Here is a 23690-nt window from a genome sequence, read left to right on the forward strand (position 1 = left end):
TTGATAGCCTGGTGGTGGATGGAATTCTGTACAGTCTTCTGAATATTTTATATTTAAACATATTGATGTTTAAGCATATCTGATTCTTCAATTTTCCCCCTTCCCAGGTTCCTATGGAATATAATCATTTACAGGAAATTCCTATAATATCTTTGCGAAACAGACTGTTGTTATTGCATCATATCTCAGAACTCTTTTGTCCATGCATTCCCATGTTTGACCTCGAGGGGCGTCTTGATGAAACTGGCCAAGGACCTTCAGTTGGATTTGACACATTACGGGGAATTCTGATATCTCAGGGAAAGGTACTTGTGAGAATCCTTGCTATAGCATTTTAAATGGCAACTTTGCTTAATTAAACTTGGAATACGATTTTTAAAAAAATTATAAGCTGAACAATGTGAAGACACAAAAGAAGTAAAACAGTTCAATTTACTATATATTATTGCTCTTCTAGATACTGTAAAATAATTTCTTCTTTCAATATCATTTAATAATAATTGATTGTGGGGCAGCTAAGTGACACAGCAGATAGAGTACTGGCTCTGGAGTCAGGAGGACCTGAGTTCAGATTTGGCCTCAGACACTTAATAGCCATGTGACCCTGGGCAAGTCACTTAACCCCAATTGCCTCCCGAAAATAATAACAATAATTGATTGTCATTATCATGAAAACCTTTTGAAGAGCCTCTTTTAAAGAGGCTATGCTAAGTTCTATTTTATTAGAGACTGTGGCAAGGTAAGTTAGAAAACTAGTTTGATCATTGTGGTTATAGTGAGTGTCCAGCAGCAGGTTCCATAATATCATAAACTGTAGTTACAAGTTATATAAAGGTACCATATGTATTTCTCTTTGAATTATAACATGGCAGACAGTATGTTGTTTTACCAGAAATTATTTAGGGAATACATAGGCTAGTGATAGAATAAGATTTCAAAAATGATGCCTTTTGAAGTGTTCAGCAAATAGTAAAATTAAACTATCCTTTTGAGAGAACTTATTGAGCAGGGATTACTTTGAGGTTTTCCGTTAAAATTAGATATCTAGGTCAGGAGTTGTCATAAAGGGGCAATGATGTGTTCTTATCTATAAAATATAAAATGTTCTGGTTCTCTTGCTAGCTAGCTTTGAAGTTAGTTACTTTAATTCACCTATAAAATTTACCTTTGCAGTGGATTATTTGTCATACCCCTTCATGAGCCAATCATCTTTGATAAGTTTGAGAAATATTGATTATGCATCTGTCATGTGCCAGACATTGTCCTATGGATTGGATGTTGAATGTGTTCTTTGAAAAGATGAGTCAGATATAATTCTTGTTTTTCAGAAACTTATCTGTCAAGGGAGGTAAGAAAAAAAAATGAGACTCTAAAGTCATATGACCTGGGTTCAAATTCCACATCTGAGGCTTAGTACATGAATGACCTTGGACAAAGTATTTAACCTTCCCATGCCTCTTATTCCTCATCTAAAAAAGCAGGGGGTTGGACTAGATTGTCTCTGAGGTGACTTCTAGCTCTGGATATATGATCCTATGAATACAGTAGCTAGAAAACGAGAAGAAGGTCTGTATAAACCAGAGACGATATTTGGGTAATTAGGTAGAAGTGCTATGTTAGTGACTTAAGTAGGATTTTATGAATTTTGTTATAGAATAGAATTCCCTTCTGAATATTAGGTATTGGCATTAAGAAGGCATACATTGAGAATGATGTTGGAATAACATGAAGTTTTCTGGAAAAGATTTAGAATTCTGATATTTGTGTACTAATACATACAGGTTTCAGGAGAACTGATGTACGGTGTTGAGGGTTAAAAACAATTTTTACATAATTTTTCTTATAATCATTTGTGATATAATTTGTGATTATTGAGGCCAGAGAGAAACATGGATAGGAAAAATCTGTAGTGATCTAAAATTTTGATTTTAACTAGTAATTTAAATTTCTTTTCTCTTGCAACTAGCAAAATTAGGTAATTTGAAGTTGCTCTACTTTCCCTTCACCCCTTCAGAAAAACTGCATCCCACGGACTAGATGATCAGGTTGTGAATAAGAGACAGTTGACTTGAGAGAAGAGATTTGGGGAAGCTTGTTTTTTTTTTTCCCCTTAACTTTTTCCCCCTCAATTTTATTCAAACTTAAAAAAAAAAAATAGCACTGTCCTCACCGACTCTCTTCTCCTACTTCCCTATAGAACCTTCTCTTGTCCATCAACTGGGTGGGGTAGTAAATAGTGTTGGACTTGGATTCAGGAAGACCTGAATTCAAATCCTACTATAAATACTTAGGAACTGTGATTTTGGACAAGTCAGTTAACCTCTCTCAGTCTGTTTCTTCATCTATAAAATGGGGGTAATAATTACATCTACCTTGAAAGGTAGTTGTGAGTTTAAAATGAGATAATGGACGGAAAGTGTTTTGCAAACCATATATATAGTGAAGCAAAAAGACAAACCAGCACATTGATCATGTCCGACATGTTTCACTTTCTTCCACCCCTTGAGCCTTCCATCTCTGTGGAGAGGCAGGGGCTGTGCATCACCTTTAGTCTTCTGAGGTCAGAATTGGTCATGGCCTTGGTTAGAGTTCTAAAGTCTTTCTGTGCTATTTTCTTTTACATTATTGTGGCTATCACATATATTGTTTGCTGTTTGTCCTCATTCTATGTAGATCACTTTATAAAAAGCAGCCTTCCAACTGATATTTATAATTTTTTATACTGTAGCAATAATACATTATATTTCTTAAGCCTTGATTTATTTATCCATTCCCTAGTTAGTAGCCATTTTCTTTCCAGTTTTTTGCTTTAACAAAAAAGTACTGCTGTAAAAATTTTTGTATGTATGGGACCTTCCCTCTGACCTCCTTGAGATACATGCCTAGTACTAGTATTATTGGGTCAAACAGTGTGTATAATTTGATGACTTTGAGGGTATAATTTCATATTTTTTATGTGCTACACCACACTGGAATATTTGGACCACTTTTCAGCTGTACCAATAGTACATTAGTCTGCCTTTCCCCCTCATAGCCCCTTTAACATTTAATGTTTTTGTCTTTTGTCATTTTTGCCAGTCTGATGTCTTTTAGGTAAAATCTCAGAAATGGTTTAATTTACACTTCTCTTAGTAGTGATTTGGAGCGTTCTTTCATATAATCATTGCTAGTCTGCATTTCTTTTTTTAAAAACTGTTATATCCTTTGACAACTTATCTATTGGGGAATGGTTCTTGAAGAAATAATAAATATTTCTAAGGGAAATATTCATTGAAATGTGTAGAAAGATCTGATTGAATTAGGATTGTGGGCAATAAAGGTTATTAAAAAGAAAATAAGACAATTTTTCCCCCACTTGAAGATTTGAAGAAAATTCCTGCCAAGTTGTATTTTTAAGAGCAGGAAATTAACAAGTATTAAACATGGTATCATTCTGAGAGGGTTCATGTTCAAAGTAATCACAGAAAGTAAAAGACTGATACTTTGATATTTTCAGAGTGTTGTGATTATTGTTATTTTCAAAAGCTATTAACATTCAGGTTTCTATTGAACAAGTCTTTTGACCTTACCTAGGCAATGTGGCATAGCAGAAAGAGTACTGAAATTATAAAGGAGACCCAGGTTAAAAATCCTACCTCTAGTACTCACTAGCTGTGTGATAGTGGACAATTCACTTAATCTCTCTTGAGTCTTGGTTTCCTGGGAATAATAATACCTTGCCTACCCAGTTAAGTCGTAACTTCCCAAAGCATTTAAAGTTCAAACAGAAACAAGAACAACAGGTTAAAAAATGGAAAAGAGGCACTAAGCTTTTTATAACAAACTTCTCCCGCTGACAACAGTGAAATCACCACATTTTAACATCACAGTTCCTAGATGTGCTACATGAGGGAAGTAAAAGTAATGCTTAAGGTAGCAAAGGTAATCAAACAACAAGTATCTACTATGTTCCAGGTACTGGGAAGAACAAGTGGACTTTTCATACTGTAGGTAATATAATTTTGAAGACATTGAGAGATTGATTCCCAAGATATCTGAAAAGACAGGAGGATGGATTCTAGATGCTTGGAAAAAAGCCTTATCACCGAACAAAGGTGATTGAGAGACTATCAATATCTACCAATTCATATGCCTACTTTCTGATCTTTGTAAAAAGAAATCTTTTTGAAACTAATCTACCCATGCATCAAAGACATCTTAAAAAAATAGAATGGGTCTCCCTCTCTTGTCCAGGATAAAGGTACAGTGGTCCCTCATTGGCCCACTTCCATAGTGATCAGCCTTGAAGCTTTGACCTGTACTGTTTCTGCCCTGGCTCAGTTCACTGTGTTAAGGTAGCCTGGTGGCCCTCAGGTGCTCACCATATTGGTGCCATACCATACACATCCCTGATTAGATTAACCCACTGATATTTAGAATTCCTGAGCTCAATCATTCCGCCAGTTTCAGAGCTTAATCCACTAGTCCTTGTTTCCTTAGCGGGAAGGACTACAGGCATGTGCGTACCACCTCTGGTTACATTACATTATCTGTAATGAAGTTGTATGAGAAGGGAATAAGTAGGCTTTTGCCTACTTATTTTTCTACAGAATAGCCCATCTTAGCAAAAAGGTATACAGAGAATATAAGACTTTGCTTGTAGTTTGTTGACTACAAAAAGTTTGATTATTTTTATTTCTTAGAGCAAAATACTGCTTTAAAAGCTCTCCTTCAAATTGTTGTTTTCATGTATGTGCTAACATCCTACAGGAGTTCTTGAGGATGTGACAATGAAATCTTTTGATTCTCTCATTATTAATATAAGATATCAAATAAAACAGTAGAGGGAGATGCTAGCCAAACATGTTAGCTACTGTTACAGAAAATGCCCATGCAGTACAAATGGAAGAGGAATTCCCAATAGCTGGTGTGATGTAGCACTTAACACCAGGTCTAGCACATAGTAAGCATTTAATAATACTAGTTGAGTGAATGACTGGTCCCAGTTCCTTCTACATGTAGGTGACATTGTTTTGATCGCAAGCCCTGGAACATTATAGTACATCCTCACATGTATAATCACATTTAATGGCTTGGTCTAAATTTCCGCAAAAGAAATTGATAGATAAAAGTAGATAGATAATGTATGCTTATTGTCTAGATGATGCATGCAGTTGGATGGAAAACTTAAAGAGCTATTCCATCAGTGGCTCCTATCTTGGACAAATACTGTTGATGAACAATAAACTGGACACAGAATAGATCAGGAGGAGAAAAGTCAACCAGAATACCTTTGGGAATTTACGCACTTTCTCCTATGAACCCCTACATTTCTCCCAAAACAAAAATACCTTTATTTTTAACTTTACTTTTCTTCTAGTGATGCTACATGGCTTCAAGACATGATGTACCTCTAGGATAAATATAAATTCCTCTTTAGCTTATAATGCTTTTCACAGCTGGGATCCAGATTATCTTTTTCAGCCTTGTTGGACAGTTACTTCCCTTCCAATACTATAGTCCAGCCAAAATGGCCTTCTCTCTCTTTCTTGCACATGCAACTTCATCTCCCATTTTTGTGCCTTTACATTGATTATGCTCCATGCTTGGAATCCATTTGTTCATCTCTTCTCTCTCCCAGATTCCAGCTCAAGCCATACCACTTACATGAAGCCTTTCCTGATCTTCCTGCCTCAACTGCTGATGCTTACACTGTCCTCCCCCCAATTATCTTATATTTAATTACCTTGTATTTATTCATATTTATGCTCTTTGTATTTATTTTGTATATACTTAGATATATACATGTCCCTCCTTTAGAATGTAGGCTCCTCGAGAGTAGAAAGTTTAATTCTTTGTATGCCTAGTGCTAAACACAGTGCCTTGGAACATAGTAGATATTTAGTAAATTCTTGCTGTTAGATTATCTGTGAAGGATTTCTGCTAGTCCCAGAAAAAACTTTTGATTGGCTTATCAATTCTTCCAGTCAGCCCACTGAGTACCAATGGCTTCTGCATCTTTTTTGTTTCACAGGTCAAAACAGAAAGAGATTTTACACGTGCACACACCCACCCAACCTTGGTTTACCAAAATGAAACCTTTTGTCTTTTCTCATTTCAGAAGGGAATTTAATAATATCTTTACTCACTTCATATAAATTTCTTGATACCTGCCTTGCCTTGTATCCATATGTAGTATTAATAATTAAGAGAGATGCTCTGAAAGTTCTTCAACTTATTTCAGACTTCAACTGCATTAAAAAGAGAACTTCTAGTTGTTATCTGTTTAGCAGAACATAATTTTTATACTATTTAAACTTTCATAAAAGTGTTAAATGAATTACATAAGTGAATTTGCTATAGTTTCTTGTGTTACATCATTAAAAATACTTTTTATATTTTATCCTAAAGTTGTCCATTTTGACCAATTTTTAGGAAGCAGCTTTCCGAAAAGTTGTACAAGCAACTATGGTGAGAGATCGTCAACATGGTCCTGTAGTAGAGTTAAACAGAATACAGGTAAAAGAAACGTGTGCTTTTTAGTGTAACAGAACTGGGAACTTTCTGTGATGTTTTGCAATTGATGGATTATGTGTCATAGTGATGGTAGGAATAAAGAAAAGATAATATTGGGAACAAGTGTCTCTTCTAGGCACTTTTATTAATCCCTTGGGACATGCTAAAAGGAATAGTGTTATTAAAAATGTGTTGGCTTCTGGTTCCTTGCTCCCTTACCTATATCTTGTTTCCAACACTGAACTCCTGATGACATCAGATATGCTCATAGGACTCTAATGTTGAAGAAAATGGTAAATTATTATTTATAATGTTGACGATTACTACAAATGTGAGGTTAATCTGTGATTTTCTTGGTTTTTGAGAAACTCTTGAGTTTCTTGAGGGATTTTCCCTCCACCAAGGCAGATTGTAACTATTTGATTTCTAAGTTTTAGAAAGTTGCCTGAAGCACATACAGAATTAGTGCTTTGCCCAGCATTAATATACATACTGGTAAGTGTCAGAGGTAGGATTTGAAACAAGGTTTTTTCTGACTCCAGACCCAACAGTCTATTCATAAGGACAGGTTACTTTAAAGGTTACTTCTCATTTAATGTACAAATGAAATTAGTCCACTCTTAAGATATCTTCTTAACTCTAGTAAATTGTTGAAAAGGAAAGATAATATGAAGAAAAAAATCTTTTGTTTATATAACTTTTATATTAACACATGATTTTTACCCTGCTGTTGATTACATGACTAGAAGTCTTTCCACAGTTATACTAGGGTCCTTTTGAATAAAGTTTACTAAACTTCTGTTCTTTGTTGGATAATGCATGTGACCACATTGATGGAAGTGGTCATGGGTGGCTCTTTTCCTGTTTGCTAACGTTGGAATATTTAATGTTATGCCAGAGGCTAGTGAAGTTATTTCCACAAATACTTGCTCCACATTATTAATGCATTGTTTCAGTTAATAAAATGGCCTTTTCTTGTTAATATCATTTTGATATAGACTTTGTAACCATAACAAACAACAGTACAGTTTAGAAAACAGGAACTCTAGTGGCTGCTATGTAACTAAATTTATTTATTTCAAAGGGCATTTATTTATTTACTTTGTGCAAAGAAAATAGCACTTCAGAATTTGGTAAAGGTGTTCTTCACTTGAAGCAAACTAGAAGCCTCTATTGAAAGTTACTTGACATTTAATATACAAGTGAAATTAGTCTACTCTTCAGATATCTTCCTAATTCCAGTTGAGTTTTTTAAAAGGAAATTGCGCAAAGAAAAAATCCTTTGTTTAGATATCTTTTGTATTAACACATGATTTTTACCTTGCTGTAAAGTCTTAATTAAGGACAACCCTTAGTTAATCAGAATTTCCCTTTTCTCACATGTCCTGTTTTTTTTGTCAGAAACACAAGTAAAAACATATTAAATGTTAACAATTTAATTACTGTGAGACACACCTCCTGGTATATATCACATCCTCATTGGGCCTTAGTAGATGGTTTCTTGGTTTGCTTTGGTCATAAAACTCACCATATGGCTAACTCTTCCTGTGATGAGCCATCACTAGAACTGTAATTCTTTCTAGCTTGGTGTAACACCCTGTAAACAATTTGTTTTCATTAGGCAATAACTTTTATGAATTGATATTCCCCATTGTATATGTTGTTAGATTTTTTTTTCATGTATTGGTACCCTGCTGATTTGTTCTTTTTTTCTTTTTTTTTTTTGTTTTTACTTTAAAAAATTATTTGTCATATATGGTGGTGACTCTTTGGGAAAGGAGAAAGTGAGAGATAGAGGTAGAAATTTAGGTCATATAAAAGCAAAAAAAACTAATAAAATTTATTTGAAAAATTTCTTATTTTCACATTAAAATTTCGCTTTTGGAATGAATTTTGAAATCGCAAATACATTATAACTATGTAAAAAAAAGAATTTCCATGTTACTTACTGTATTCTGTTTGGCTCATTGGAGTAAGTTTTTATGGAAGAAGTAATAGAATAACAAATTTATATCAAGGACTACATTAAAAAAGGAACTTTGAGGCCAAAACAGGTTAATATATTTAACAAATATTTAGCTTAATTTTAATTCAGCTCAGTTTCATAAATCATATGCATATATAATAAAGACTCATAGAATAACAAAACTGAACCTTTTGATAAATCATTATCTATTAAAGGAAGTTTAAATTAGGTTTAATATGCTATACTTAACTGAAGTAGTAATTTAGACTAATAACAGTTTTTAAAAGCTCTTCACCATAGATAAAAACAAAGTTCTATGGTTATTTAGAAAATTTAGTTACAACAGAATGATAACTGATTTTTTAGGTTAACCAAGATTTTATAGTCTGTGAAAATCTAGATTGACTTAAATTATAAATATAATTCATTTATAACTATATCAAAAATTAGTTTTGCATGTAAGAATCAACACTTACTTGAAATTAGGTCAATCCTAATTTGAAATTGGACAAATTTTTCAGCTTTCAGGGAAAAAAGCAAACTGAAGGGAAAAAACCCTAATATGTTGCTGCTTCCCAATTTAAGGTTAAAGGCTTCTGTGTTAATGTGAGGCTATAGAAAGGTGATCGTTCTCAGTGGGATTCTTTTAAAGTTCTATCATCAATTTGGCTTACTTTTAGGAATATTTTATTGTATAAAATGAAACACACTTATCTTATAGTGACTTCACAGTATGTCCCATCTGCAATAACTGAGAAGATATCTCAGTTAAGTGTAAAAGAAAATTAAGTCACAGAGTAGTCCAAAGTTATCCACAGTAGGTTGACATTACTAAGATAATAACAGGTTCCTGTTTTATTGTCCCTAACTATGCTGTCCTTTAATTGTAGTAGTGTTACAATGAGTTGAAGAAGTTTCAGGTACTAGGTTGTTGTGACATCTAGCTCTTTTCATTGTTGTCCATTGTAGTGGTGTATAGATCTATATTGCTTATTATATACATTTTCACTTCACTGTAATGATAACTTGAAAAAGAAAAGAATATTGGACTGGGTAATGCCCTTGGTATGAATATCAGTGGAAGCTTGTTACTTAGGCTACATAAAATCCGTTCCAGCTTGACCTTTGTTTTGGACTCTGCTTCTTTTGAGGATGTGTGTGTACAGGGAAGGGGTTATTTGCTTGTGAGGACTTCTGTACACTCCATATGTGGGCCAGGAAGTGCCTTGGCTAGATGTGCTCATCATTTTTCTCAAGGATATTTTCTATAGACCTTGAGTGACAGCCTTTGACCTTAAATTGGAAAGCACCAACAGGTTTAGGGCATTTCCCCTTACGTTTATTTATTTTCTTTCTGAAAGCTGAAAAAAATTTGTCAAATTTCAAAATTTGAGGGTTGGTTCCTAGATGTAAAACTAATTTTTGATCCTTGGGTAAGTATTTGTAGTAGTTCTTCCTTATTAAAATATACAGTCTGGCTTCTGTCTTTGAATTTGTCATATTAGAATTAATTTCTGAACAGTAGTGTGATACCAAACCTTGGTAAAATTTACTTAAATACTTTTGGTTTTTGAAGATAATACCAAAGGCACAATCTCTGTGATTATGCCCAGAAATATGGAAAGGTTTTAAGTGTCATTCTGGTGATTGACTATATATGTCTCTCTCAGGGGAATAGTGTAGCTCAATTTGGCAGCTCATCACTAGAAAGTTGGTTACTTGGGGATTTTTTTGGGGGGGGGGGTTTTGTTTTTGTTCACTGCTCATAGAAACTGTTTACTAAAGCATAGAGGGATTATGTTCTGTGATGAGAGAAAAGGTACAAACACTTGGGAAATGGTGGGCTTTTTGAAGTATAGAAAAAGATCAGTATTATAGAAATGTGTTATAACATTCAAATGCTCAACAGAAAAAAGACGGATATGATATGTACCGTTACTAGCTTTGGAAATCACTCATAGTAAATTTGTAAATCCTACTATTCATTAGATTTGCTAAGTGAGTAGTAACTGATGCATGCTAGTTAGCACACAGAATCTTATTAAACTTAAAGAACAGGCATTTAACAAGAGAAAGAAAGTTTGTAATAATGAACTTTAATCCACTGAATAGTAATCTCTAAGTGCCTGAAAGAGCTTCATTACCATAGGAGAGGAAAACATTACTTAAACTAGCCAAAATCATCATCTAAAAAAATCTGTGCAGTAAAACCATGCTTACGTGGAGGTCATATTTCTGGCAGTTCTCACTCTCCTCAATGCAAGAGAGTAAGCAAAAGAGGAACCTGAGTAAGTAGAATTGGTGCATGAAATTAATGAGCTAACCACAGCGTAGGCCCTCACTCTTGCTATTTACATTTAGTTCAGTTCCTGCAGTAGTAGATTGGGGCTCAGAGTGGAGATATAAGGATGTGGGATATTGGTAATAGTAAGTGTCAGCTGACAGATTGACAATAACGGAATATACAAAAACTGAAAAGCAGATACCATTCTAAAAGGCATAGTTAGTGCTTCAGGGATATTTAGTATGGGGCAAACAGCCTTGTGTACTCCAGGAACTCCTGAGAGCAACACTGTATGTTGTACTACTGTGTAATCTGAGGACCCTGAGGCATCAAGGAAAGGTTAAGTCCTACACATTGTACTCTGTTAAGATAGGAATAGGTTTATTACAATACAGAGATAATTCTGTTAAAATGGTCACATTTTGGTGTTTCAGAGCTTCAGTTGTCTGGAAAATTTGTGTGAACTGTTTCATACCCTGCTTGTGTCACCAGATGAATGAAGCACTGCTCTGTGTGTGTGTGTGTGTGTGTGTGTGTGTGTGTCTGTGTGTCTGTGTGTCTGTGTGTCTGTGTGTCTGTGTGTCTGTGTCTGTGTTCTCTGTCTCTGTCTCTGTCTCTCTCCCTCTCTCCCTTTCTCTTTCTCGTTCTCTTTGTATACAGGACATATTAGCAAATAATATGATGCTAAGAACCATGTAGCAGCTATGAAAAAGATAATGTATTTGTCAATTAGAGGATTATAAAGTAAGACAGCACTAAGATGCACTGAGAGGTAGCGGGGGAGACTGCTAGACTTGAAATTGGGAAGACCTTGGTTTGAATCTAGTTCCTATCTCTTACATTAGCTTTGTGACCTTGGGCAAGATTTCTAACTTTTTTGGACCTCAGTTTCCTCATTTGTAAAATGAAGATAATGTTATTTTCTCCATCCATTATCTCTAAATTTCTGAACCTACCACATTGTATTGTTGTGACAGTTTAGTGAGGTAGTGTGTTTAAAGCACTTTGCAAACCCTAATGACCTGTATAAAAATTAAGTCAGTTATCATAAAGGCAGAATTTTTTTTTAAATCAGCAGAATGAAAATATTGAACTAATATACAAGAAGATGGCAAAGGTATTAAAACTATTCTTATTAAGAGTAAATGATTTTAAGGTAAAAAACATATGGAATAGCCACAATTGTTTCCATCTCCACCCAGGACAAATCCAGATTGTTTCCAAGGGCCTATTAAGTGATAGAAGAGTCCTGACTGGGCATATTTGTCAAGGAAAAAATGTTGTAAGCATTTGGCACAACTTAGGAGGAAGTTTTGAAGTTAGAATTGCAGTGGATCAACTAAAAGAGTTTGTGTCTGAGATGAACAAAAATGCTAGACTGCAGTAGGAGATATGAAATGAAGGAGAAATGAGGTATACTGGAAGGCCTGTTTCAAATCAGAAGGTGAATATTTTGGACTTTCTCTGTAGTTCAGTAGAAAACTCTAATTGGTCAGTATGGTCAGAAAAATGGGCAACAAAACCAGCTTTGGCACTGGATATTAATTTGAAGGAGACTAGGGTTAGATGTGAGGCACTCAGAGATTTGGATTACAGTTGCCTAAGTGACAGATGGCCAAAACCTATACTAAGGTTGTGGCAGTAAGTATGAATTAGAAATTGTAGATACAGGAGATGTTTTGTAACAAGAAACATTGAGATGAGACTCAGACTAGAGATGTGGGTAATTCCTCCATTAAGGAATATAGGTGTAGTTACATTGTTTCTAGTTGAATCTTGCATCTTTTCCCCATGCCGTATATCTTACATTTATTTGTTCAAAACAAAATGAGTAATACAAATTTTTGTTGCACCACCCTTACAGTGTACATCTTTTTATGTTTTAGGTAAAACGATCAAGGAGTAAGGGTGGTTTGGCTGGCCCTGATGGTACCAAGTCTGTTTTTGGTCAAATGTGTGCTAAAATGAGTTCATTTAGTCCAGACAGCCTCCTCCTACCTCATAGAGTGTGGAAAGTCAAGTTTGTTGGTAAGAATTTTTCCCTCTATGATTTTTTTATTTACCTTGCCTACTCTATAATATATTGATCACATTCACAAAAAAGTGAAAAAAAAAATGACGTGCTATTTAAATAGACAAAATATTTTGTAAGTGGACCCAAGCATGAGTACCATGAAGTTGTATTCAGTTATTAACTTAAGTAAATATTCAGCTTAGTGCAAAAAATTATTTTAATGCAAAAAGTTAAATGTTAAAAGTTTTAATATGAAAGTTAAAATTCAGCAAACATTTGTCACTTTGATAACTACTAGGAGTGTAGGTTGAGGAGAACACAAATAATTTGCTCTCATGGAATTCATCATCTAGTAGAGGGTTATGACAACAATGATGAGTATGTGCATGAGAGAGTTATAGAAACAAAGTGTTATTTGAGGTCCTAGGAAAAAAAAGTCATTACTGATTGGAGATAACAGGAATGCTCATCATATACATATGTATGCATGTGTATGTATGTATATGTTTTTCTTACAATCTATGAATTTCTGTCAACTTTCATTTTCCTTTCAAGGTGAGTCTGTGGATGATTGTGGAGGTGGCTACAGTGAGTCCATAGCAGAAATGTGTGAAGAACTCCAAAATGGACTTACTCCTCTCCTAATTGTAACTCCAAATGGCAGAGATGAATCTGGGGCCAATAGAGATTGCTTCTTATTGAACCCAGCTGCTAAATCTTCCTTGCATACAAATATGTTTCGTTTCCTGGGTAGGTTGTGATAAACTATCTAATGCTTTGTTAATTTAGGACAGGACCCCTGGAATTTGAATCAGAAGACTTAGGTTTGAGGCCTCATTTCCTAATTTTTCCTTTGTAACTGTAGGAAAGTCCTATGCATTTAACCTCACCAAGTTTCGTTCTTTCCATCTTCAAAATGGAAATAAAATCTGTAGTGTCTTTCTTGGAGGGTTGTTTTTTTTTTTTGTGGGGAAAGTGTTTTGTAAATCCTAATGTAGCCTAAAAATAGGATTTCCAAGATATGTGATGATAAATGTGTCTAACTCTTTTCCATTGGTGAAAAAAGCATGAAAAATTACTAGCCATTAAGAAACACAGCATTTAGGATATAAAAACAAGTTGGAAATTTGGAACAACCAATGTCTGTCAAAAATTGCTAACCACTGTAAAAATAAAAGATGCTCAATTTACAGATTTTAGATGAGGCAAAGCACTTTGAACAAAAAACAAACTCTGTGGAATGTGAACTTTGATAGCATTAATAAAGTCCTAAAATCACACTGAGTGCAGCTGGATTCCCTGTTGTAATTTATATGGGAAAATATTTAGGCACTATCCTCAAAATATTTCTGTCATTTTTATTTTGAAAAATTATCAGGTGTGTTACTAGGCATTGCCATTCGAACTGGCAGTCCATTAAGCCTCAACCTTGCTGAGCCCGTCTGGAAGCAGCTGGCGGGGATGAACCTTACAATTGCTGATCTCAGTGAGGTAAGGTATAATATATTGTATTTACCTACAATGATAGGCAAAAAAAAATGTGGAGCTGTGAAAGAAATGTGTTCTGTCAAATAGAGATACATGGCTAAGAAAATGGCATCTGGTGTTATTTCTTAATTTTGAAAAATTTTTATATAGCCTAGGTTGTAGCTAAACTAGTTTATTTGGGAAGTTAATACTTAATAGTCATGTAGCTTAAAATTACAGAGCCATAGAATCTTACTGTGTTAGAAATGGAAAGTATTTGAGAAGTCACGAAGTCTAGACCCCCGCCTTTTTACAGATGAGGCACTTAAAACCTGTTTTTTCTTTCTCAGAAGTCAGTTTTTTTATATTTTGTCTTTTTCCAATTACATGTAAAATAATTTTTAACATTTGATTTAAAAAATTTTTAAATTCCAAATTCCTTCCTTCTCTCCCTTCCTCCCTCATCTAGAAGGCAAGCAATTTGATATAGATTGTACACGTGTAGTCATGTAAAACATATTTCCGTATTAGTCGTGTTGTGAAAGGAAAACACTCCCCGCCTCCCCACCACTCCCTACCCCTGTGGCCAAGAAAAACCCATGAAAAAACAAAGAAAGTAAAAAATAGTGTGCTTCCATCTGCATTCCGACTTCATCAGTTCTTTCTCTGGAGGTGGCAGTATTTTTCATCAAAAGCTCTTTGGAATGTCTTGGATCTTTGTATTGCTGAGACTAGCCAAGTCATCCACAGTTGATCATCATACAATAGTGCTCTTACTGTGTACAATGTCAGATGTCAATTTGGAGAAGCTCTTTGAATGAAATTACTTCATATTTTCTTCTCCCAGGATGAAATGCTTGTTCAGAAAATTTTTTTTAGTTTATTTATGAGCACAGATAGTGCAAAGTACTAATAAATAGATTGTGTTGTAAATGTGCAAAATAAAGCATATGTTTTCATATGAATCTGCATCAGTGTTTATTGTTATTGGATGAATAATTGGGTTGGTTTACTATGCAGATTATCATTTTCTTTTGAAAGGTTGATAAAGACTTTATTCCTGGGTTGATGTACATCCGGGACAATGAAGCTACTTCTGAGGAGTTTGAGGCAATGAGCCTTCCCTTCACAGTGCCGAGTGCAAGTGGTCAGGATATTCAGTTGAGCTCTAAATATACCCACATTACATTGGACAACCGTGCTGAATATGTTAGATTGGCAATAAATTACAGGTTTGTGGGAATTATTTTTCTCAATTGTTTAGACTTCCTGAAACATTCACCATTTCTTAAAATGTTTTGGTTGTATATGACAAAGTGCTCCTCATAGAAGTCTAAAATTTCCCCAGATCATGGAATCATAGCTCACAGATTCAGAGTTGGAAGGGACTGCTGAGAATATCTATATTTCATTACATTTGTTTTACATGAGGAAACTGAGGCCCAGAGAGTTTATGCAGCTTGTCTGAAATTGCAAGTAGAATGTGCTAGATAGAGGCAGATTGGTCAACTGATAATAAATGCTTTGGTGTTTTTTTGCCTATTTATAATTTTATATCCTCAAAGCTGTTTTTCTGGTTATAGGATCCAAGTTTCAAATTTTTTGGAACAATAGCTAGATGAAAGGTAAACAAAACTCAGCAGTTATGTATACTTTTTTAGGAATTGAATCATGGTATAGAAAATGCAGAGAGAGCTCAGAGGTCATATAGTCTACATGGAAATTTTGTGAAAAAAGAGACTGTCTTTCTATTTCTTTGAATTCCTACCAACATCCACCCTATATGGCCTTGGGGTGTGTAGCTGATAATAAATGTTTCTTAGTGTTGTAACATACTACATTTACTTCTTGTCTCCTATACTAGATTATAAGCTCTTTGAAGACAACTGCCCTGTTTCATACTATTTTCTGTCCTGTACATTGCTTTATATGTAGGAGGTGTCCAGTAAATGTTTATAGATGGATTATTATGATTATGATCATGTACGTTTTCTGACGGATATTTTTGCCTTTTGGATCTAAAACATTTGTTCTGTCATATATATATGTATATATGTGTGTGTGTATATATGTATGTGTGAGTGTGTATACACACACACACACATATATATAAAACTAACCTCTGAGTTGGTATTTATATAAATAAATGGAGAGTCATGTCATTTATATTAATTATTCTTTGCTAAGAGAAACTTTCTCCTTAATTCTTTGAGGGGACTTCTTTTCTGTTTTTTGTTTTGTGTCTTACTCAATGCTCTGTACGCAGTGGGGTCTAATTGAATGTTGTTAACTGCTTGATTTTTAAATGTTCATATCTTTTTACATAGCTTTCTACAACAGTATTTTTCTTAAGAATAATAATTTTATACTATCTTAAATGAACAAAATATTGTAAAAAATACTGTTATTTGAGGCCTTTTATTAAGATGTAATGTGGTAAGGAAATGAAACACCAGTATTCTGGCATTTGATAGGACTAGCAAAAAACCCCACTAAAGACAAGAATTTAAAGTCCCAGCCTCAATCATAATGTATACTTTTATTTAGGCTCCATGAATTTGATGAACAAGTTGCTGCAGTACGGGAAGGAATGGCTCGAGTTGTCCCTGTTCCTCTTCTTTCACTCTTTACTGGATATGAACTGGAAACTATGGTATGTTTGCTTCTTTATTTTCTGTTTTCATTGGATTGTCTCGTAGAGGATATAGGTAGAACCTATCTTGATGCCAAAACATTGCTCTAGTTTTGTTTTCTTTTTTTAAGCTCTCATTTGCAGGCCTAAAGTGTATGCATGCATGTTAATTGAAGCTAAAAAACAAAATTAAATTGGGTAGATAGTTCTAACAAAAAGAAAAATTAATGTAAGGGTTGTATTGACTTTAAATAAATACTTAAATCTCTGGAGTCAAGCAGTTAAATGTCTCACCAATAATAACAGGTAATGTATGTTAGTCATGTAAGACTTTCAAGGAAGAAGAGAATTGTTTTTTGTGTGGAAAATACAAAAGCTTGAAAATTTTCTAGTAGTTCTAATGAGACATTGTTTTCCCAGGTATGTGGAAGCCCTGATATTCCACTTCATCTTTTAAAATCTGTAGCCACATATAAAGGAATTGAACCTACTGCCTCTCTGATCCAGTGGTTCTGGGAAGTGATGGAATCCTTCTCTAATACGGAGCGCTCTCTCTTCCTCCGTTTTGTGTGGGGCAGAACACGACTTCCTAGAACAATTGCTGATTTCAGAGGCAGAGACTTTGTTATTCAGGTAAGGTTGATGGTGTTGGTTGTTGAAAGCAGGAGTTCTGTGACAGTGGGAGTTCCTTCACTGACTTAAAAATTAATTTGATAAATAACATACAACAGGAATAACTTCCATAAATCCACTTAGGTTCTCAGGAAAATAGAAAGATATCTATTATTCTAGCTGTGCATATCTTGAAGTAATTTTTAATTGATTGTATTGTCAGTGGTCTATCTCACAGATTTAGACTAGCTTCTTTTTAAATCTTTTTATATTTCTTCAGTATTTTTGCACCTCCTCTTCTTTCCTGAAATTTAATACATCTGAAAAACCTCACACACCCCTACTGATTTGGCAAACCTAGAAGGTTGAAAAGATATATCCGTGGCTGAATAAGGCCATTCCCTTACCTTTTTGTAATTTATCTGACCACCATTTAGAAGATACCATGGTGTCAGGAATAGAGTGGGGTCATGAGATATTAGTTCAAGTTAAACATTGGTCCTGTCTAAGAGACTAGCTGTATGGTCATGAAGAAGTCACTTAACTTCTCAGAAGTTAGGTTCCTCATCTGTAAAATGGTGATATACTATATGCCCCCCAGAGTTGAGGAAAGTATCCTTCATAGCTTAAATCTCTATTTAAATCTGGATATCAATATACTCTGAAATTTTGCAGCTTTGTTAAGGTACCATATAGGTACTAGTTGATGTATATGTTTTCTTTAGGCTGTTTTAAAAAAAAATACATTGTTTTTCATTCAGAATCATAGATCATTTGACCTAGAAAATCAGAAGGCTGCAGAAAATATTAGTTTTTGTGTCTGAATCATTGTTAAATGGCTGTAAAATGAATTTTACTTATCCTAACCTAATAGAAATGTTATGTTATATTAAATAATCAAGCATTTTTAAGTGCCTACTATGTACTAGGTGATGTGTTACAAAGATAAATTATATGGGTGTCCCAAAAGCCTTAATGCTAAGAGTTTTGGGACTCTATGTGAAATTAAGATATGGTGACTTAGTCCTCAAACCTCATCACAGTTTGTCTAATGGGATTCAACTCCCTTTTAAAGGAAAAATAGATCTACTGAAGAATCATATTTGAGAGTACTCTACAAGAATATCTCATGTCACTTTTTTTCCTGGCTGATTCTAGGAGATTTATAAGATTTGGAGCCCCCTGATTCTTAATTCTGAAGTTATCCTTTGACCAGTTCCCCAAAAAGGCTACAATTTTGAAATGCATATTGTCAAATCAGAAAGTGCTTTGAAATAATTTAGTTTCCCTCTCAATTTCCATTCTGCACATACTTTTCTAGGTTGTTTCCTAGATTTCTGAGTGTCAGGAATGACTGATGAGCTTATTGATCCAAACAGAAGGGCTTTCATGGTATTTCTGTCCCCGGCCATGGGAGACTGAAATGGAGGAGACTTTTTCGAAATATAGCTCACTTGAATTGAGATATGACAGTGTGTATTTGGTACACTCCACGTATTAAAGGGTCCTTGCTGTGCAAGCAAAAAGTTAAGTGCTGGAAGCGTTTGACTTTCATTGTCATGTTATGTATTTGATATGAATAAAATAGCAGGTGCGGTAATTTACTGTTTGCCCTTTTTTTGAGGGATTTTTTTTTACTTAGCTACAAATACAATTTTAACATTTATGCTTTTTAAATTAGCTCAATATAGTTTCCATTTAAAAAAAAATTAATCATGTCTATAAACTCAGTTCCCTCTGTGTTATAATTTCCATTGTCCAGAATTTAATAAAAATAGAATAATTCAAAGCACCAACATTATGCTACAACTAATAAAAATGTCCTTATGTCTAAGTGATCTAGAATAGAAAAAAAGTAACCAAATATAGAAGAAAAAAAAGAGACTGATGCTATATTTCTTACATTTTATATATTTTATATTTATATGAAATAATATAATTTGGTTAATGTGTTACTATGCTTGATATAGGTATCATGGATTTTTTAAATGTTTGCTGAATTTCATAATTATTCTTTGCTATGTGGTCTAAGTTCATTTTTTTTTTCCACTGGTAGGTTTTGGATAAGTACAATCCGCCTGACCACTTCCTTCCAGAATCATACACTTGCTTCTTTTTGCTGAAGTTACCCAGGTATTCCTGTAAACAAGTACTAGAGGAAAAACTGAAATATGCCATTCATTTTTGCAAATCTATAGACACTGATGATTATGCCCGGATAGCACTCACAGGAGAACCAGCTGCTGATGACAGCAGTGATGATTCAGATAATGAAGATGCAGATTCATTTGCGTCGGACTCTACCCAAGATTATTTAACAGGACACTGAAATGAAAAATATTTTGTCATAAGACATCAGGTTATGGTCAAGCACTGAGACGGAAGGTTAGCATTGGCATTCTGCTACAGGACCATGTGAAGTGCTGAATACCAGTTGTGTATAACAAAAGGAATATTAATCTTCTCAACATGGTACAGGGAAAGTGTGTTGTTTGTTCACAATAGGAATAATGGTTTATGACCTATAAATCAGCTTTGAGTAAATGGCATTGTATATGGACACTTAACATTCAGTTTGAAAGGTGAAGTTCACCCCTCCTACGCTCATTATGCTGCATTACATTTAGAACTTTTGTGTTTACTAAAGTGTTGTAAATGTTTATATATATATATAGTAGTGCAGCATCCAGAAAATAAGGAAGTGAAACATTTTTGATTGTGGGTGCAATAGATTTTTTTTGTTATTAAGTGTTGTACTGTGCATCTTCTTGATTGTATATTGGAAATATTGTGCAACTATTGAATAGTATTATAAATATTTTGATTAACTTTACTAGAAGTTTGTTTATTAAAAACTTTTTGAACATTAAATTATCAGTATTCCTTGAAATACATCCTGAGGTTATTAAATAATAAAAAAGACCATTTGGTTCTCACTCTTCTCCCTATGTGTATATTTTAGCTTATGTATTATGTATCTTAAATTGATACCTTTCTGTGAACAGCATCATAACTTTTATCATGGAAAGTATACTGTATATAATTAATTTGTGCCATGTATATGCAAAAATTATTATTCCCTTCAAATAAACCATCCATCACAAGAATTTAGGCTGAACTTCTTATCTGCTTAGAATAGCATCAATGTTTACTATTAAAAAAACCCTAGTCTTTAACACAGCAATAGTCAGTCTTTTCTGGTGAGTGACATATTGAGAAAATGATATTAAATATTGTAACTTCCAAGAATGTGAAAGTGTTTTATTTCTGGTGAAAGGTACTTTATGAAGGGAGAGGAGATACTATTAGCAAATGAAAAACAAAAATAGAAAAAGCAATCTTCTCTTGAATTTACTTGAAAAAGGGATTTTAGGGATTATATAGCACGCATATTACAGATGAGAAAACTAAGGTTGGAGATGTTAAATAACTTGTCCATAGTAACACAAGTAGTTAGTAATAGACCTGTCTCCTTTAACTCGTGACCAAGCCAGGGTATAGCCAGATTTATCTCCCATCTTGGCCTGGATTTTATAGAACTGTGGTGCTTTCTTTCTTGAATTCTGTTTTTTCTTAAACTCTTTTTTTTTGGTACATAATAGTTTCCTAAAACCTATTTGAGTAGATTTTCTCTTTGAAGAATAGAAAATTTACTTAATACAGCAGGTAGCCATATCCTCATTATTTGTGTGTAGGCTACTGTTTAGGTTAGTAATTTGTATCCTTTATAGTCTGGCTTTTTACCATGATCCTATTTGTAAATTCTGGCAGGGTCACAGTCTTTCTGCTCAGAGTCAATAATATATGGCAGAAGTCTTTACCAGAGGAAGAAAAAATTAGTAGGGTAGATATTACTTTTGGCAATTTAAGTTCTTAACTCCTGGCACTGAGAAGAATTATTTATTCTCATCATCTGACTGCAAATATTTCAGTGGCATATTTACTTCAGGTAAATCTCTGAACACTTGAAATTAGGAGTTAGTATGTTCCATTACCAATTTGGGTAGCAAGCCATCAGTGTTAATGTGTAGTGATGCTAGGCTATAGTTTTGTGTTGTGTTGTGTGTGTTTGTGTGTAGATTTATTGAAACTTCATATAATTCTTAGCACCAGGATTATGGAATTTCCCCAATTTGAAACCCATTTGTTGGAATATTAGCTTAGACATATCCAAAAAAATTATACCTCTCAAGAGGAAACTGCAAACTATTTCAGAAACTTTAGGTAGCATAGTGAGTAGAATTTTGGACTTGGAACTAGGAAGCCCTGATTTTGAACTCTGCTTCAGACACTTACTGGTATGACCCAGAGCGAATCTTTTATTCTCTCTCAGCTTCAGTTTTCTCATCTGTAAAATAGGTGTAATAATAGCACCTGTCTTATAGGTTTGTTGTGAGGGTCAAAGGAAATAATGCCTGCAAAGTACTTCGCAAACCTTAATGACATATGTAAATATTAGTTATTTATTGTCATCACCATCATCATTATTTTTATTAATGGATATCTGATCTGTAGATTTCCAATTATTTTGCCTGCTAGTTCATACCTCAGTGTTGTTTGCCTTTTGCTCCATTCTCTCACATTGAATCAACTATGAGTATATCTTGCTTCAGCCTTCACATTCTTTCTTACGTCAGTCCTTTCCTTTTTATTTCAGCTGCCATTTGTTCAAGCCGTCAGTCACTTCATACCTGGATTATTACAAAAATCTAATTGATCTCTGTGCTTCCACCTATTTCCCCTTTTCAGTCTTTCCTGCATATGCCTACCTTGTTAAACTTCCATAAGTATTCCTCTGTCCAGAAACTTTCAGTGGTTCCCCATTGCCTACATGCAGGTGGAAGGAAGGAAATGAAAACATTTATGTAGTGCCTGCTTTACAGAAATCTCATTTGATCCTTCAAGAGCCCTGCAATAATAGGTGCTGTTATTATCTTCATTTTACAGTTGAGGAAACTGAGGCAGTTGTGTCTTACCCAGGATCACATAGCTAGTATGTGTCTGAGGCCAGATATGAACTCAGGTTCACTGACTCCATGCCTAGCACTCTATGTACTAGCTTGCTTCTGTGAAAAAGTCATAGAATCTTAGAATTGGAGGGAGCCATTAGATCGTCTAATTCTACCTCCACATTCAGCAGTTGAGAAAACTTGGCCAGAGAAAGTGTGATGAAATGAAAAAGAGCACTGAATTTAGATTTGACAGAGTTGGGTATAATTATATTTCTTAGATGACACTTATTAGCTGTGTGACTTTCTGTGTTACCCTCTGTAAACTTTTAGTTTTCCCATAAGTAAAAGAGGAATAATGATATTTGAGTTACCTTAGAGTTTTTGTGAGGAAAGCATTCACATATTTTGGAATGCTATGTAAATATGGGTTATTTTATTACTTAGTCCAAAAACCTTTTCATTTATCCTGTTATCTCTTCAAACTGTTGTGTCCTTTCTTTCGTTCACTTCACTGCCAAACTTCTACATAACCGTCTTTGCTGCCTTTAATTACTTACTCCACATGAACTTGCAAATTAACCCCTTATACATCTGTTTCTGTCCCCACATGCTGCTGAAACCACTTTCTTTATGCGACTCCTGACCACCTACTTTGTCATATTCACTGGCCTTTTCTTAGTCTTCACCCTCTTTGACCTTTGTATATCACAACACTGTTGATTATCCCTTTCTCTTAGTATTTTCTCCTCCATTTACTTCAGTAAGAGTTGTTCTCCTGTTTTACCTATTCTTTTTGGTCTCTCACTAGTTCTTCATCTTTCTGTAACCATCTAAATATGGGAGTCACTGAAGGCTCTGTCTCAGCCCATTTTCTTTCTCCCCTCTTTCACCCATGACCATTTTATCAATTCATGTAACTAAAATTTATCGCCTCTTTACAAAAGTCTCAAATCTATCCCAATCCATAACCTGAACTCCATTCCTGTTGTTGTTATTCAGTTGTGTTCCATTCTTTGTAACCCTATCTGGGCTTTCTTGGCAAAGATACTGGAGTGGTCTCCAGCTTATTTTACAGATGAGAAACTGAGGCAAACAATGTTAAGTGATTTGCCAGGATCACACAGCTAGTAAGTATCTGAGGCTGGATTTGAACTCATGTCTTCCTGCCTCCAGACCTGTCCCTTTATCCACTGGGCCACCTAGCTGTCCTGTACTCCAACTTTTTAACCCTCCAATGGCTTGAAGGGCATCTCCACCTGGATATTATG

General features: G+C 34.5%; 1 protein-coding gene across 1 annotated transcript in view; it reads left to right on the top strand.

Annotated features, from left to right (window-relative positions):
* The window catches only part of HERC2 (HECT and RLD domain containing E3 ubiquitin protein ligase 2), a gene marked incomplete at its 5' end in the record, with an annotated part of 200575 nt that extends 179998 nt beyond the window's left edge, over window positions 1-20577 (top strand). Inside the window, 9 exons of the mRNA XM_027856650.1 lie at window positions 108-305; window positions 6415-6498; window positions 12632-12773; window positions 13315-13509; window positions 14138-14250; window positions 15268-15458; window positions 16774-16879; window positions 17279-17491; window positions 19527-20577. Coding sequence (XP_027712451.1) covers window positions 108-305; window positions 6415-6498; window positions 12632-12773; window positions 13315-13509; window positions 14138-14250; window positions 15268-15458; window positions 16774-16879; window positions 17279-17491; window positions 19527-19799 — 1515 coding nt within the window. The remainder of the gene's footprint in view (window positions 1-107; window positions 306-6414; window positions 6499-12631; window positions 12774-13314; window positions 13510-14137; window positions 14251-15267; window positions 15459-16773; window positions 16880-17278; window positions 17492-19526) is intronic.
* Window positions 20578-23690: the final 3113 nt, after the last annotated feature.

Source organism: Vombatus ursinus, unplaced genomic scaffold (genome assembly GCF_900497805.2).
Source record: "Vombatus ursinus unplaced genomic scaffold, bare-nosed wombat genome assembly UNPS02011591.1, whole genome shotgun sequence".
In the NCBI taxonomy this organism is placed as follows: domain Eukaryota; kingdom Metazoa; phylum Chordata; class Mammalia; order Diprotodontia; family Vombatidae; genus Vombatus; species Vombatus ursinus.